General features: G+C 43.3%; 1 protein-coding gene across 4 annotated transcripts in view; it reads right to left on the bottom strand.

The window, feature by feature from the left end:
- frmd5a (FERM domain containing 5a) overlaps window positions 1-16,984 on the bottom strand; it is a 215,921-nt gene extending 198,937 nt beyond the window's left edge. Inside the window, exon 1 of one of the 4 annotated variants that reach the window (XM_078530135.1) lies at window positions 16,639-16,984. Coding sequence is in view for 2 of the 4 variants with exons in the window: in XM_078530132.1 (XP_078386258.1) it covers window positions 16,639-16,740 (102 nt within the window). In the remaining 2 variants the exon portion in view is untranslated. The remainder of the gene's footprint in view (window positions 1-16,638) is intronic. The other 3 variants (XM_078530132.1, XM_078530133.1, XM_078530131.1) reach the window with 3 other exon arrangements.
- Window positions 16,985-17,305: the final 321 nt, after the last annotated feature.

Raw genomic sequence — 17,305 nt, 5'->3', positions numbered from 1 at the left:
TCAATTAACATCAATAAAACAAAGTATCTCACTGCTCCTTGTGAGAGCTTTCTGTGCACAGGCTGGTTCCCATGTTTCCCTACATCATAATAGTAACTACACTTCAAAAATAGCCTATTGGCTCTAAAATTGGTCGGGTCATCCTGAGGTCATGTAAGGTGTTTTAAAAATGCAAGTATATAATAACTGAAATTTCCTGCTGCCTTTATAGTGTATTCAGAGAGTCAGGATACTAGGGCAGTCCCACCCTGTAGAGAACATTCTCAGATGCAAGTATGTAACTTATTGATCACCAGGCCTGACACTGCTTTTCCTTGGTATGGGCAATACTGGCAAACAATATCCACATTTACCCAAGATTGGCAAATCATTCGCAGGTGTTGGTGAGGGGCTGGGGGCAGGGTTGTGGAAGTGTAGGACCAACAAAGAAATCCTGCAGTTGTAAGGTATTATTCACATCCTTGATCTCAAATCCCTCCCTATCTCTGCAATCTCCTCCAGCCCCACAAACCTCTGAGTATCTCTGTGCTCATCAACTTCTGGCCTCTTGTTCATCCACAATTTTAATCACTCCACCATCAGCAGCTATGCCTTCAGGTGCCTGGGCCCTAAGTTCTGGAATTCCCTTCCTAAACCTCTCTCTCCTCCTTTGAGATTCTCCTTAAAACCTACCACTTTGACCCAGCTTTTGGTCACCTGCCTTAATATCTCTTTATGAGGCTGAGTGTCAAATTTTGTATGAAAACTCTCCTCAGAGACATTTCACTACTGAATCTTGTTGTGGTTGGCAACCTTCCATCTGCGAGAGATGACAGGAATACAGACTCAGAACTTTGGTGAGGTCAGATGACATCATCTGCTGCACTTAACAAGCCGGGTCTGGAAAGTCAAAGTCTGCCACAGGTGCTACACAAAGATGTCCCTTGCCAGTGGTGTGGGATGATTTCTGCTGATGCCTTGTTTGTAGGAGTGGTGTCTGCTTTGGAGCCTGAAACCGTATATCGCTGAGGCAGCAAACTCCTGTCCACAGCTGGTGTCACCACTTGCATCGGTCGTCAGCTAGTTTCCCACTTGTCATGATTGATGTTGAGGCTTTCATGTCCTTTTTGAGCATCCTTGAATCGGAGCTTTGGATGCCCTGTTGGTGTCTTGGCACGGGCCATCTCCCCTTATAGCACATCCTTGGGAATCTCACCATCTTTGATCCTGTGCACATGCCCAAGCTAGGGAAGCCTTCTTTGTTTGATTAGCTTCAGCATGCTTGGCATGTTTGCCTAGAAAGGATTGCTTCATTGGTGACTGTCTTTCCATATGATGCCAAGGATGCATCATACAGAAATGGAAGTTATTGAACCTTTGTTTTTGGTAGGTGTAAGTTGTCCACACTTTGGTGCTATCGAGCATACAGGCCTTGTAGATAAGCATCTTGGTCCTACGGGTCAGTTTGTTGCTGCCCATGTTGTTAGTGGCCCAAAGTTGGTGGCTGCCTTTCCAATGCATGTGCTGAGCTCTTTGTCAAGGAGCATGTTGTCTGTCACCATAGGCCCACGGCAGCAGGATTTGCTGACTGCTTCCAGTGGTGTGTTGTTGAGTCTGATCACAGGTGGAGATCATAACTGTCCCACAATTACAGTTTTCTTGACTCTGATGGTGAGGCAGAACATGACACAGGCACGGGAGAGACGGTCCATAAGCCTTTGGAGCTGGTCTTCTGTCTGGGCAGATAGTGCAACATCATCAGCATACAGAAGTTCTCTGATCAGGACATGCCGCATTTCTGTCTTGGCTTTCAGCCTTGAAAGGTTGAGGAATTTCCCGTCTGATCGTGTGTGGAGATACGTTCCTTCTATGTCGGCAGGGAAAGCAGAGGACAGGAGGACAGAGAAAAAGATACTGAACAGAATAGGGGCTAAGACACAACCCTGTTTCACCCCATTCTTGATCTTAAAACTGTCAGAGCTGGAGCCATTGAACTGAATAGTGCCGTGCATGTTACCAGGGAAGGACCGCATGAGATTGTATAAGCTTGGGAGGAAAGCCAATTTTCTCTCGTATCTGGTAGAGGCCTGTCCTGCCCTCGGTGTCAAATGCTTTTGTGAGATCCACAAGAACATGGTAGAGGTGTTTGTTGCTCTCAGCACTTCTCCTGAAGCTAGCGTGGATCTGCCTGCTCTGAAGCCACATTGTTCCTCCGCTAATATTATGTTAACAGAGCTATATAAATGCAAGCAATTATTGTTGGTTTCCTCATCAACATTCAATGCTGGTCCCTAAAGGCTACAGATATTTAAGATGGGAGTTGTTTAATAAACAATTCCAACAAAAACATTAATCTTTTCTTCTCTTTCAACCTGCTGTGCCACTCCAGCACTTTGCTTATTTTTAGATTTCCAATGTGTAAGGTTTTTTTTTCGGTATCACCAGCGAGCTCAGTCTGTCTGACCAGTTGCCTCACTGCAGGCCTGATCTGCATGGATTATATTGGCTGCTTTCCTGCTTCTGAATCATCTTTGCTTTGTACGCGTTCATTCTGTAAAAGGTGTCACTGAAACTCAACGCATTTTACCCATAACCTGACAGCCAGTATCTCGACTGTCAGCTGGCTAGAACTGTGCACAAATGACTGTAAATCAGTGAGGATTAATACTAACAGCGCAAACATTGATAACAATACATCAACTGCATTACACACAAGCTTGCAAATGCCTCAATGCACAAATTGCTGACATTTACACAATCTGAGTTTTGTATTGCATCCATTACTCTGACGGAGCGTTACTGGTCTAAACAAAATACTGGAATGGTCCGGGACCCACAAAAATAATCTGGCAATGACCCTTAGCCAGGTGCCTTCTCTTCCCTCGCCTGTGGGACTGGTCAAAGTGGGTACACTTCAGGCTGGCAGTTCCAACCCAAAATGTGAGTTGGAGTCCTATCGGTTGTAACTTGGCCGTATTGCCAGCGTTAATGGGGGAAGGAAAGCGACCGACTCCCAAATTAAAGTGCATTAACCATCCCATCAACGCAACACAAGGGCATTCAAAACGGATCTCAGTACCACATAGTGCGGACTGAGCAGAGCACTATACAGTTTGAAAATAACCTCCTCCACAGGCTATGATGATAACTCAACATTTCCTTGGCTTCACTGGTTGGACACATTGAGCGTCAAATCTAATCTACTGGTTATTTCAACACCATTCATGCGATATCTACTTCATTCATCCTTTCCTTCCCTTCCAACATACCGTGCTATACACTTGTGTTAAATTTCCTCTGCTCTGGTTCAACCCATTTGCATATTTTGTTCAATTCATTTTCTAGTTGCCAAGCTGTCTCTTCCTAATTTAGTGTCAGAGCTATACATTCACAGACATGTGCAACAGATATCCAAATATCACCAATCAATGCATTCCCCAGTCCAGCTAATGAACAGTTTAAATAATGTCTGTCACACATGCAGAGAAGGGAGAAGGAACAAGTATTTATTGCTCAAAGAGTAAGATGTCAGCCATGGTTCAGTGGGTAGCACACACACACCTCTGAGGTAGAAGGTGATGGGCTCAAGTCCCATTCTAGAAACACAAGTCCATTGTGACTGACACTCCCAGAGCCCGTACAAGGGAATGCTGCACTGTCAGAGGTGCTTTTATTTTGTTTGAGATGTTTAACCCAAGATCCCATCTGTCCTCTATCCAAGGCACTATCTGAAGAGTAGGCGAGTCCTTCCCAGTCCCTGGCCAATATTTATCCCTCAACCAACACTACTAAAACAAAACAGATTACCTGGTCATTATCACATTAATGTGTGTGGGAGCTTGCTGTGCACAAATTGGCTGCTGCATTTCCTAAATTACAACATGTTAAAAATATTTAATTGACTGTAAAGTGCTTTCAGATGTTGTGAAAGGTGCTGTATAATTGCAAGATTTTTCTTTTTTCTTTAAAGCACTGCATTACATTTCTCAGTAACATCTCAAACTCCTTCACATACAGTGAAATACTCGAGTCCAGTGATTGTTGTTGTGTTGGTTTGCACTGATTTACATTAACTTCAGACAACCTCAAGCCAAAAACACATCTCATAGAATGTTTCTTAAAAAAAAGAGGATTCCTTGGACACAGCTTCAGCCTGTTGTTCAGAAGCATGGTTTTTACCAGAAGCCATCTCAAACAAAGTCTTCTTCTCTCTCTCAAGACAATAAAGCCTCATGAAAAAGACATATTTTTGAAACTGCCGACAGCACAGCACCAAAAGGGTTAAAGGCCTCGCAAGCTGCCAAAGACAAGACCCCAGATTTCAGAGAAAGAATGTGTGTAAATGAACTGCTATTAGCATTTGGCAAATACTGCAGGCTAACCAGCATTCAGCTTCACATTGTACTCCCTATCCCTGGTTCCTTTGTAAATCTTCTCATGGCCCTCTCTGACCAGCTGTGCTGTCAATGAGCGAATAAAAAGGACAGTAAACACCTTAACACCCTACTTCTCATTTTACAGATGTACCAAGCCTGCTCAAGGCATAACAGGATATTCCCAATGAGTTCAGGAGGTTAAAACCCACCTAGCTTAGTGTAATATTGGTGGCAAGCCGTAGGAGTCTGCTGCCTGAGGCAGCTCGCCCGTTTGTTAGTGTCCAACTTGGGCTTTCCACCTCCTCCCAGCTCTGTATCGTTGTGGAGACCAGGGTGGGGTAGACCAAGCACAAGGCTTAACTCGGGTCGCAGTACTGCTGCAGAGACAAGAGGCAAGCTCTGCTCTGCTCCGCACTGAGACTTTCAGAGGGGTCCAGAAATAAGCCTCAAAGAAGTAGGGATGAAAGGATGGCCTGAGAGCATCAAGGACACACCCAAGGTCACAAGGGCATATTGGGCCTACCGAGGTGAATCGACAGCTCGTGATGGCATCTTGTACAAAGGAAATAGAGTCATCATCCCTAAGGAAATGAGAGGAGAATTGCTGAAGTGTATCCATGCAAGCCATCAAGGAGTTGAATTGAGTCTGGGAAAGGCAAGAGAAGTGCTTTACTGGCCAAACATGAGCAATGAAATTAAAGACCACATCGGCCAGTGTGGTGCTTGTAACGTTTACCAAGCTAAAGAGCCAATGATGACGCATGACATCTCAGACAGACCATGGATGAAGCTGGGAGTAGACCTCTTCACTATAGCAGGAACTGACTATCTTGTCACTAGACTACTATTCTGACCACTGGGAGTTAGACCAGCTGACTTCAATGACGACAGGAAAAATAGTTGAATGCCTGAAAGCACACTTCAGTCATTACAGCATTTCAGGCATTGTGATGAGTGACAATAGCCCTCAGTCCTTGAGTGAAGAATTCAGCAATTTCACAAAGGATTGGGAAATTCAACACTACACGTCATCTCCACATTAACCCCACACACATGCCGCAAACATCTCTTCCAATAGCAAATAAAAACTACTAAAATCAGAAGTAGTAACAAGCATAAGTGAAAAAATCAAGGTGAAATGACAGAATACCAAATTTCATGCCAAACTATGCCAGGCCTGAGCACTGGAGAGCCAGTCAGGGTATAAACCTTCAACGCTCATAACACAGCCAGTCCAGATGGAAACTTGGAACATGCGTAGAGAAACTGTCACCTCAGTGAATGACCAAATATACCACAAGCATATATGAACAACTGTTATGAATATGAAAGCTGTTCCTTCACCGCAGTTGGCCGGTCAGGGAGAAGGGATCGCGCCAGCTGTCCTGAGTACAAAACTACCATCAATCCCAGAGGTCCACTGGTCCCCATCAATGGCAATGGAACAACAACTTATACCACAGAAACGACACTCTCTGGACAAGGAACATCACCCAGGTGAAAAGCCAATGACAATGCGCATGCATACCATTAAGAGGCCTGCACAATTCAAAGGCTATGTATGAAATGCAGAGGCAGAGATTGACTAGTAGAACAAATAGTTGTTAATGCACGACAACAGTGGGTAACTCGAGTAACTCACAGTTACACATGATTGTGCATACAAATCTGTCTTCCGCTCATTAGGAAAGGAGGATGTTTGGATCTTTTGTACTATGAAAATGGGGATGTTTGGGTTTTGATATGCAACAGTACTACATGTCCTATCTGGCTTGCTGTAGTCATGTGACCACTGCCATGTGGGAAGCTCTTTATAGGCTGACATTTTACATCAGTTCAATAAAGACTCTCATTGAGAAAACACTGCTGTCTTTGAACTCGAAAAAAAAACCCTCCTCTTCCCGCCCCACCCTCGGTGGGATTTTTAGGTATTCAATTGTTTGCTTGTGTGGAATTTCCTAAATTGATACATGTCTATAAAATGTAACTGGGTGACTGAGGCATTATAGAAACATGCTAAATCTCCACCACGTATTGTCACAATAAGGTGTAACAGGAGAAAAAAAAAATTGCCTTTGACATATTTTTAATCTTACTCCCACATTTTTACAGACCTTTACTTCATGTTATATCGAGGCCCCGTATGCCCTCTTAGGTTGACGTAAAAGATCCCTCGGCTATTATTTCAAAGAGGAGTAAGGAATTTCCCTCCAAAAAATTCCAGCCAATATTTATCCCTCAACATCAATAAAAAAGCAGATTACCTAGCGATGATCACATTGCCGTTTATGAGATCTTGCTGTGCATAAAATTGGCTGCCCCACTTCCTATATTTCAACAGTGACTGCACTTCAAAAATATTCCATTGGCTGGAAAGCACTTTGGGATGTCCTGAGTCAGAAAAGACTTTATATCAACGCTATTTTTTTCTGACTATCTTGGAATAGGTGGGTGTACTACCTACAAGGCCATCAGGCTGTACCAGCTGATTAACACTACATGTTTCGTGACCTACATACTCATCAACAAATCCCAAGATCCAGATGGTCTGAGACAAGCAATGAACAACAGGAAAACAAAAGAGGTAAACTTATGTCTCATTTCGAATAACATCCTCTACAAGATTTACCCTAAGCTTCATCTGATCTGCCTCAGTTTCTGTTCAAAATAAAACACTCATTTACATTCTGGTGACGACTGCAGTAAATAACTGCACCTTTAAGCTATTTATCAGTTTGATTTCTTTCTCGAGTTGTGCTATTAAAACAAAGGAAAACTGCAATGTATTGCCTCAGACGGGATTAATGGAATCAGTGATCCTAGTAAAACACTGACATGGAGAGACGAGCTCTAGGGAAAGGCATTACAGCAAGGACAATGACTGACTGAATTCACAAGCTCAGGGATGGTGGGGCAGAGAGAAGGGGGTGTATACATGGGGGAGGGTGAACAACAGATTACTCAGATGAAAGGTTTTCCAATCCGATGCTGCTCCTCAGATTGACTCAAGGGATTAGTACACAAAAGGGTTCAAAATTTGAAATTAAAAGGAGCTTTGGGGAATATCTCTGAAAATCAGAAGTGTGATGATTTCTACCTCTTTCCTTGAGGGCTTCTTCTGCTGTTTGAAATAGTTAGATGATGGGGGGAAAGTGGGGGGGGAGGGGGGGGACAAGAGTTGCAAAGTGGGAAGAGAATAATGGAGCGAGGCTCATAAGTAACCTTGACCTCAAAATGATCTGGGACACCTGGAGGAAACACAGCCTAGATTTCAGGTAGTAGCAGAACTGAATGAGGTTTGCAAAAATAAACTCACTCACAAAAAAATCTTAACCAAGGAATCTCTGCACATGCTTCAAAAAGCAAACTGGAATGTCACAAAGAGAAGGCAATCACGGGCCTGCAGAAATCAGTTGCAACTAAATGTAGTCACCTGTTTTAACTCTTTAATGCTCTTCAGTATTTCTCCCCTCTGTGCTGGTGATATTGGCTCCCCATGGGCTCTGGTTCCACAGCAGCCAGTGCACCGTCAATAACTCACCAACATTTTGCCATTGGTTATGCAAACTGAGGCAGGTTATTTAACAATGGAAAGCATCACAGCCCAAGGCCAACCATGTTCTCAATTAATCTCAATACAAGCATACTTACTAATGGAGTCTAGATAGTGATCTGTCAGCCACTAACAACTTGCACTTATATAGTGCCTTTAATGTTGCAAAAACATCCCAAGGCGCTTCACAGGAGTGTTACCAAACAAAATTTAACACAGCCAGATAAAAAGATGTCATCGCCAACATTCCCTCTATTCTCTTTTTATTGCATGCAGCCTACTCATTTAAGCATACAGGCTCTTTATATTCTTTTGTGCGGCCATTTTGCACAGATGGTAACTTAAAGGGGCCGACTTGTGCTTGGCTTGCTTGAGAATTTCCGGGTTGTTGCACACCTGTGCAGCTTAGAGGAATCATTTGTCATCACCAAGACAGACTATCTGGCCACCGCTGTTTGTGGGAGCTTGCTGTGCACAAATTGGCTGCTGCATTTCCTAACATTACAAAAGTGACTGCACTTGTAAATTACTTTGTTGATTGTAAAACACTTCAGAACATCCTGTGGCTGTGAAAGAGTGAGCAACCAAGCCTTATAGAACAGGAACAGAGTTCTACAGAGGTTGGAGAATCCACTCCAGTGATTGAAGGGGCCAAGAATGAAGGACAGGGATGAAAGATTAACTATAAAATACTTAAGACAGACGACAGGAGAAACACACTTTTACACAGAGTGCTATGAAATCCATTAATAGAGTTAGTGACTGAAGAAGTCAATATTTACAAATACGTTAAAATAGATAGTTGAAGTAACGTTGGATAAAGGGACTTTGGAACAGGGCAGGAACATCGGATTAATATACTGATTGCGAGGAAGATAAACACCAACATGGACCAGCTGGGACAACCAGCTTTTTTGAAAGTTGTAATTTTGATGTAATTTCCAATGACAGTTACACATAGGATTCCCATTGAAGAGTCAATAAATCAATCTATTGCCATCATAAAACACACATGGCAAGAACTATATTTACCTTGAGCTACATCAAGGGATATCCAGCAAACCACTCCTCTAAATCTATTAAACAGATTTATTAAGACCTGGGTATATATGTGCATAGATCATTGAAGGTGGCAGGACAGGTGGAGAGAGCAGTTAATAAAGCATATAGTATCCTGGGCTTTATTAACAGGGGCATAGAGTACTAAGAATAAGGAGGCTATGCTGAATTTATATAAGACACTCATTAGACCTCAGCCGCAGTTCTGGACGCCACATTATAGGAAGGATGTGAACACATTGGAGAGAGTGCTGAAGAGGTTTACAAGAATTGTTCCAGGGATGAGAAACTTCAGTTACGAAGATAGATTGAAGAGGTTGGGACTATTCTCTTGGAGAGAAGAAGGCTAAGAGGAGATTTGATAGAGATGTTCAATCATGAGGGGGTTGGACTAGGTAGATAGAGAGAAACTGTTCCCACTCATAAAAGGGTCAAGAACGAGAGGGCACAAATTTAAAGTGATTTGCAAAAGAAGCAAATGTGACGTGAGAAAAAACTTTTTCACACAACAAGTGGTTTGGGTCTGGAATGCACTGCCTGGAAGTGTGTTGGATGCAGGTTCAATCGAAGTATTCAAAAGGGCGTTAGATAATTATTTGAATAGAAACAATGTGCGGGGCTACAGGGAAAAGGCAGGGCAATAGCATTAAGTCATAATGTTCATTTAGAGAGCTGGTAGAGAACGATGGGCCAAATGGCCTCCTTCTGAGCCATTAAAATTCTGTGATGAAACACATCCATTCCTATAGATTATTCTTCTGTTAGATCACAATGAGGGTTCAGTCTGGAAGCCGAAAGGTCAACGTGCAATGATATGTAAAATTACAGCATGTGAGGGACGAGTAAGCCAGGAACTGGGCGTGGAAAAAAATATTATACCTCTTACATGAAATGTGTCATAGCCAGTGACAGAAGAATCCAAATTAATAGGATAAACCGGGGCTGAAACAGAAAGCAGAGAATAGCCTTTGAAGCCATAGATGGAAGCCATTTAGCCCCCAAGCCTTTTCTGCTATTCAGTGAGATTATGGCAGATCTGTAACCTAACTCAATATACCCATCTCTTTGCCCCATATCTCTTAATATCTTTGGTTAACAAAAATCTATTAATCTCAGTTTTAAATTTAACAATTGATGTTACGTCAATTGCCATTTGCAGAGCAGTGTTTCAAAGTTTTGTCACCCTTTGTGTGTCGAAGTGTTTCCGAATCTCATTCCTGAAAGCTCTAGCTCTAATCTTTAGGATATGTCTGCTGTTCCCAGACTCCTGAGCCACAGAAATTGTCTCTCTCTATCTACCCTATCAGTCTCCTTCAATATCATGAGAATTTTGATCAAATTATCCCTGACTTTCTAAGTTCCAGAGAATACAGCCAATCTTCCCTCTGAGCTGCACGGGTGCACAGCCACGCAGCAATCCAGAACTTGCTACTCAACAAACTGGCCACGTACACCAACAGTCCCTTTAAGACGTATGCATGCACGGCTGCACAGCAATCTTAAAGCGACTACGCAATGCAACAAACAGGCTACGCACAAAAAGAGAGAGAGAACGTTGACTACAACCCGAGTTTGTGTAATCTCTTCTTGCAATTTAACCTTTGGAGTCCAGGTTTCATCCTGGTCAATCTACGCTGCACTCCTTCCATATCCTTCCAAATGTGTGGTGCTCAAAACTGAACACAGCTGTGGTCCCACCAGGGCTTTGTATAGCATCTACCTTTGCAGAATGTCCTTGGCAATAACAAATTGCTTTTAGTGCCTTTATCATCGTAAAAACAACCCAAGTGGCTTCGCAAGCACATTATCAGACAAAAATTGATGCAAAGTCACGTAAAGAAATATTAGGACAATGAACAGGAGCTTGGTCAAAGGGGTATGGAGCACCTTAAAGGAGGAGGGGGAGGCAGAGAAAATATATTTTGAGTTGTACTTGCATAGAAACAAAGAATATTACTCTAGTTGTAATTTCTTCCTAAAGTCTGTTGGCACCAATGATTTACTTAGCCTGGTGACAAGCCGGGAAATGTCTTTGACTTGCATACCTGCCCTTGCAATCCTTTGTTATATACTGGTTGTAGTGAATAACCTTGAGAGATATTCCCGAGCATGCCAATATAAATGACGTGCAAAACCCATAACAATGGCACCCATCTCACTGATTTGTTTAAAAACCCAAAAACGTAGCAATCATGGTAGAAAACTGAACATGAAGTAAGCTCTTAAAATGGGGGCGGAATCTACAATATACTGCTATAATTCTTTTATTATTGCTTTTAGAAAACTTATATGATTAGGGTTTTAATTAGCTGCTATTTCAGCCCTTGCCAATCTCCCACAAGGATACTTGCAAGTAATTAGTATCTGCTCGTCAAACATCTCAATGAGTTCATCAGCTCCTTAACATTGAGGAAATGAAGTGCCGAGCATAACAGTCCTTTGATAAGGGATTGGACACATTTCTGATGAAGGAGGAACGTGAGAGTGCAGCGGGGATAGGGGATATTAGTTAAATTTCCCTTGAGAAAGCTCAGGGTAACCATAGTCTCTTGGGAGGTCATTTGGTTGCCTTATGGAGTAAGGAAAGAGTTTCCTAGTTGTGCCTGATTTTGACCAGAGGTCATTTTCCTCTTACTGCAGATCCTACAAGAGTCAACATACCAGTGATTGAAGAGGTCAGTCAGTCAGTACGTGAGTTACACTAGCCAGTGAACAAACTGGGCATCACTGTGATCAATATTTTTTTCTCATAGTTGTTTTCTTGTCTGTAATGACAACAACCACCTGCATTTATGTAGTACCTTTAACGCAGTAAAACATCCAAAGGGATTTCACAGAATGTTATCAAACAAAATTTGACACCAATCCACATAAGGAGATGTTAGGACAGGTGACCAAAAGCTTGGTCAAAAAGTTAAGTTTTAAGGAGGATCTTAAGGGAGAGGGAGAAATAGAGAGGCAGCGAGGTTTAGGGAGGAAATTCCAGAGCTTAGGGCCTAGGCTGCTGAAGGCGTGGCCACCAATGGTGGAGCGATTCAAATTATGAATGGTCAAGAGGCCAGAATTGGAGGCCTGAAATATTGGAGGGTTGTAGGGCTGGAGGATATTGGAGAGATAGGGAAGGGTGAAGCCATAGAGGGATTTGAAAACAAAGGTGAGGATTTTAAAATGGAGGCATTTCTGGACCAGGAGTCAAAGTAGGCTAGTGAGCACTTAGGTGATGGGTAAACTACACTTGGGGCAGAATTTTACGACTCCGTTTCACCAGGGACAGGGCCGTAAAATGCGGCGGGCTATTATAAATCCCATTGAAGACAGCGGGAACGTAAAATCCCGCTGTCGTAAAATTCTGCCCTTGGTGTGGGTCAGTAACAGGAACAGAAACCTTGTCCTTGTGACTTCAACATCTTTGAAGGTTTAAGCCTGGCAACAATCTCGGGCCATGGCTCGATGTCAACATGACTTCCCTCCAACTATAATTTCTTCCAGGGAGAAAAATGTTCTCTCATGTTTCGTGCTTGTGGTCATTTTCAATGAGTTATTAATTGTATTTAATTGTTCGCAGATGGTGGGCACTATTTCGGGATTCTCTTTTTCCCCTATAATTAGACACAGACTGAAATTGTGGTCGTTTGGTCAGGAGATACACACTTGTAATATGTAACTCCATAAATAAAAAAAAAAGTGTGTAAAGATTGGTTCCAGTCTATCCTTCACCAACTGGCTTTATGGGATATAACAGGTGTGAGGCTGGATATTAAGCATTGGTGGAATCCAATCATGAGAAACTATCTTGACTTAGCCAGTTATTTTCCTTCCGGGGCCCAATTAAATGAACAAATTTCAATAGGTTGATCAAAATAGGTGCAATATTAAACAGAATGCTGAAGGCAATTCTCATCACAATGCCCCTGTGGTTGGAGATATAATCTGAAAATTAGAGCCAGGCCATTCAGCAGTGATGTCAGGAAGCACTTCTTCACACAAAGGGTGGTGAAAATCCGGAACTCTCTCTCCCCCAAATAGCCACTGAGGCAGGGGGTCAATCGGAATTTTCGAAACTAAGATTCATAGTATTTTTGTTAGGCAAGGGGATTGAGGGTTATAGAACCAAAGATGGGTAGTTGGAGTTAAGGTGCAGATCAGCTAATTGGAAGAACAGTCTCAAGAGCTGAATGGGACCCTGTTGCTTCTACATTCCTAGATCTGAACAAAGATCAGATGCTGAATTAAGGACATTTTTGGTCTAAATATAGGCAGAGTTCCAATCTCGGCAGAGCCTATACTGAGTGAGCACCAGAGACAGCACTGTTATGTCAGAGTTTCAAGCATGGACTAATAACACACACGTTCAGCTACATTATACAGACGAAGGGCAACATGACAACAACAAAAGATGACATTCTTCTGGGTTGCTCTCGGGTGTCCTTTTCTGTCTTCTTGTTCCACATTACATTCTGTCGCCACTCTTTTTAATGGCCTATTGTCATTGTAATGGAGAGTTTTGATCAGGCCAATACTCTATGATTACCTCAATGGATAACACAAGAGCTACATATCCAAGTTTGCTGGTGACACAGAGATTGGTATAGTAAGTGGTATAGACAGAAGCAGAGAATTACCATGCAACACTGATAGATTGAGTGAGTGGGCAAAACTGTGACAGATGGATTTCAACACAGCCAAGTGTGAGGTCCTCCATTTTTGACCAATAAAAAAGACATGGATACGAGTATTAGTTAAATAGTGAAAATCGAAAATTGTGGAGATTCGACGAGATTGAGGTGTGCAGTCAGTTACAGAAAAACAGTCAAAAAGGATAATGGAATGTTAGCCTTTATAACTCGTGGGCTAGAATATGAAGGGGTGGAACTTTTGCTAGAGCTCCACAAAGCCCTGATTAGACTATTTCTGGAATATTGCGTACAGCCTAGGCACAGTACCTTACAAAGGATATACTTGCTTTGGAGGGAGTGCAGCACAGAATAACCAGAATATCATTTGGGCTCTAAGTGTTAGGTTTTATGAAGAGATTACATAAACCAGGCTTGAATTGCCAGGAATACAGATGGTTAAGGGTGATGTGATTGAGGATTTTAGGATTTTGAAAGGAATTGATAGGGTAAATAGAGAGAAATGTTTTCTGCTGGTGAAGTGAGTCTCAGATAAGGGAACATAACCTTAAAATCAGAGCAAAGCCATTCAGGAGAGAGGTTAGGAAACATTCTCATGTAAAACCATGTAGTCCAGCACTCTCTTCAGCAAAAATAAAGCTCACTCAATTAATAATTTTAAATCTAAGATCAATAGATTTTTGCTAGCCAGGGGTATAGCAGGATATAAAGCCAAGACAGTTGGAGAGAGATAACATACAGATCAGTCATGATATGACTGAATGGTGGAACCAGGTTCCAGGGGCTTAATAGCCTGCTCCTGTTCTTGTGTTCCAAAACACTTCACAGACGGGGTGTTGCATAGCCTGCTGAGCTGCACCCATCTTTCTAACCCCTTCTCCAGCTCTACAACCCTCTGAGATCTCTCCAATCTCCCCCAGCCCTACGACCCTTCCCCAGCCCTACAACCCTCCGAGATCTCTGCAATCTCCCCCAGCCCTACAACCCTTCCCCAGCCCAACAACCCTCCGAGATCTCTGCAATCTCCCCCAGCCCAACAACCCTCTGAGATCTCTGCAATCTCCTCCAGCCCTACGACCCTTCCCCAGCCCTACAACCCTCCGAGATCTCTGCAATCTCCCCCAGCCCTACAACCCTTCCCCAGCCCAACAACCCTCCGAGATCTCTGCAATCTCCCCCAGCCCTACAACCCTCTGAGATCTCTGCAATCTCCTCCAGCCCTATAATTTCCCTATTTCTATAACCTCCAGCCCTATAATCCTCTGAGATCTCTGTACTCCTCCAATTGTGGATTTTATTGCACCCCTGATTTTATTCAGACCACCAACGACTGCCATGCCTTCAGCTGTTTAGCCCCAAAGCTCTTGTAATCTCTTCCTAAACCTCTTCGCCTCTCTCTCTCCCTTTAAGATGCTCCCTAAAACCTACCTCTTTAAGTAGGCTTTTGCCCACCTATCCTAATATCTGGTTCAGTGCCAAACTTGGTTTGCTAAGCCTCCTGAGAAGCATCCTGGGATCTTTTACGATGTTAAAGCTGCTGTATAAATGGTGCTGGAACACCACCCCTCCAAACCACTCGCCACCCCGACGTGGAACTATATCACCCATCTTTCACTATCGCTGGGTAAAAATCCAGGAACTCCCTCCCTAACAGAACTATGCATGTACCTACACCACATGGACAGCAGCAGTTCAAGAAGGCAGCTCACCGCCACCTTCTCAACGGCGATTAGGGATGGGTAATAAATGCTGATCTGGCCAGCAATGCCCAACACCCTGTGAATAAAAAAAAAAATGCTGGGTTTTTGTTGAATGATAGAATGCCACAAACTTGATCTGCTGCAGCACCAACTTTTACAGCACAAACCTCCACCTAATTTTTATTCAAGATTTTAATTGTCTACAGCTGCAGACATGCTCAGTTGTCGTTACAAACATGCAAGTTCCAAAAAACAGGTGCTCAAAAGGGTTAATCTACACCATCTGGTGTCACCACCACTACACGCCTGGTAAAACGTTGTGCAAAATGCTTCATCCAGTAAGAATGCATTTTTAATGCAGAAAGATACGGATCCTTTCTCCATCAGCAGGTAAACATGTAGGAACCCATCACACTGAAGAAAACTTTCTTTCACCAAAATAATTTGGGGTAAAGTAGTTCACACATGTTCATTCAAGGGTCTGCCAACCTCCACCTGCTTCTTTTTGGGAGGGAGAAGAGGAGAAGGAAAAAGAGTGCTGATGGACAGTCATCACAGTAACAACATAAAGGCACACATACGGTATTTCACCAGGTTAAATCTGGCTGTTCCAGTGTTAAATAAATAGCAGTGCAAGTAGTTGTCTTAAATTAGTATGTCGAGGAGACAGTCATTCAGAAAGAAATGCATCCTTTTTCGTCCCTTAATAAGATCTGAATCACGACACTTGGAAAACCAAGATATTCTTCACACCTTAACGGGATTAGCTCCAAGTTACCAGCTAATATGCCAGGAATTGCCCCTGTTCCAACCATCCCACCATTCCCTAGCAAACTGAGGTAAGAGGGACAGCATAGCTTCCTATTTCTCACTGATATCTACATCCAGATAAGGAAAAAAGAGGGAGTATTGACCGATCATTGCTACAAGAGATGCATTTCACATAGATGATAATTGATATAAGTGAATGTTTCTTCTCCCACAACATAGGTGTTCTGCACTAAAGCACTATAGTCAAAAATCATTACAACAACCATTAGGAGGATGGTGTGGAGACCAACACTCTCACAGAAAAGTTAAGCATATTTCTGCTAAATATAATCAGGCTTCGAGATGACCATAATCTCATTTACTTAATATGGGTTATCCCCTTGGTAGTGTAGCCAAGACAGCTGTGGTGTACCACACAATAACTACTATACATTCAAAATACACACACACAGCAGCAAAACATGCAGTTACAAAAGGTGCAAAGTGCTTCACAGACACATGAGGTTGCACCTTGCAAATGAACCCGAAGCTAATGTCCTTGTCTCAGCTCTCAGGATGACACTAACCTGAATGGTGCAGGAATATTCGGAATCGTCCAGCAGTCTGACGGTGCAGTCGAACTCCCGGTCCAGGTTCCTGATGCTGCCGCTCCTTAACCTGCTCAGCATCTTCCCCCGGATTTATGTAGCAGAGAAACAGAACAAAACGGAGCGGATTTTTAAAAGGAATTTTTTTTTTTGGGGGGGGTTTTTTTCCCCCGAGGTTTTATTCGAATTGTTGGTTTAATTCTCCTCCTCCTCCTCCTGCAGTTTGCAGCCCCTTGTTGCCGCTGGGATGAATGGGCTCTCTGGACCAGGGCTGATTCCTCATCGCCCCTGTCTCTCGCTCCAGCTGATGCTCTCGCATCGCAGCGAGTAGCAGCGGCCGGAGCAAAGTATCCAGGCAGCGGGAGAGGGAGGGAGGGGGGCGGGACATCACCGACCCCCTAACCGACAGCCCACTCCACCAATCACCGTCAGGCCCTCTGTGGCTGGCGTGAGCTCCCACCAATAGCGCCAGGATGGGCGGGTCCTGGGTGAGCCAATGGCCGCGAGAGGGGGGCGGGCATTGGGCGGTATCCCCGCGGATCGCTAGCCAAGGAGAAGAAATCTATTCATTGGGGAGAAACAGTCGCAGGCTGAATTATGGGGACAAACTTGTGCAATGGGTGCAGGAAATCTTTAAATGCAACAC

This window comes from Cetorhinus maximus, chromosome 26 (assembly GCF_964194155.1).
Source record: "Cetorhinus maximus chromosome 26, sCetMax3.hap1.1, whole genome shotgun sequence".
NCBI classification, from domain to species: Eukaryota; Metazoa; Chordata; class Chondrichthyes; order Lamniformes; family Cetorhinidae; genus Cetorhinus; species Cetorhinus maximus.
The sequence above is the reverse complement of the archived record's forward strand: the minus strand, read 5'-3'. Positions and strand labels throughout refer to the sequence as shown.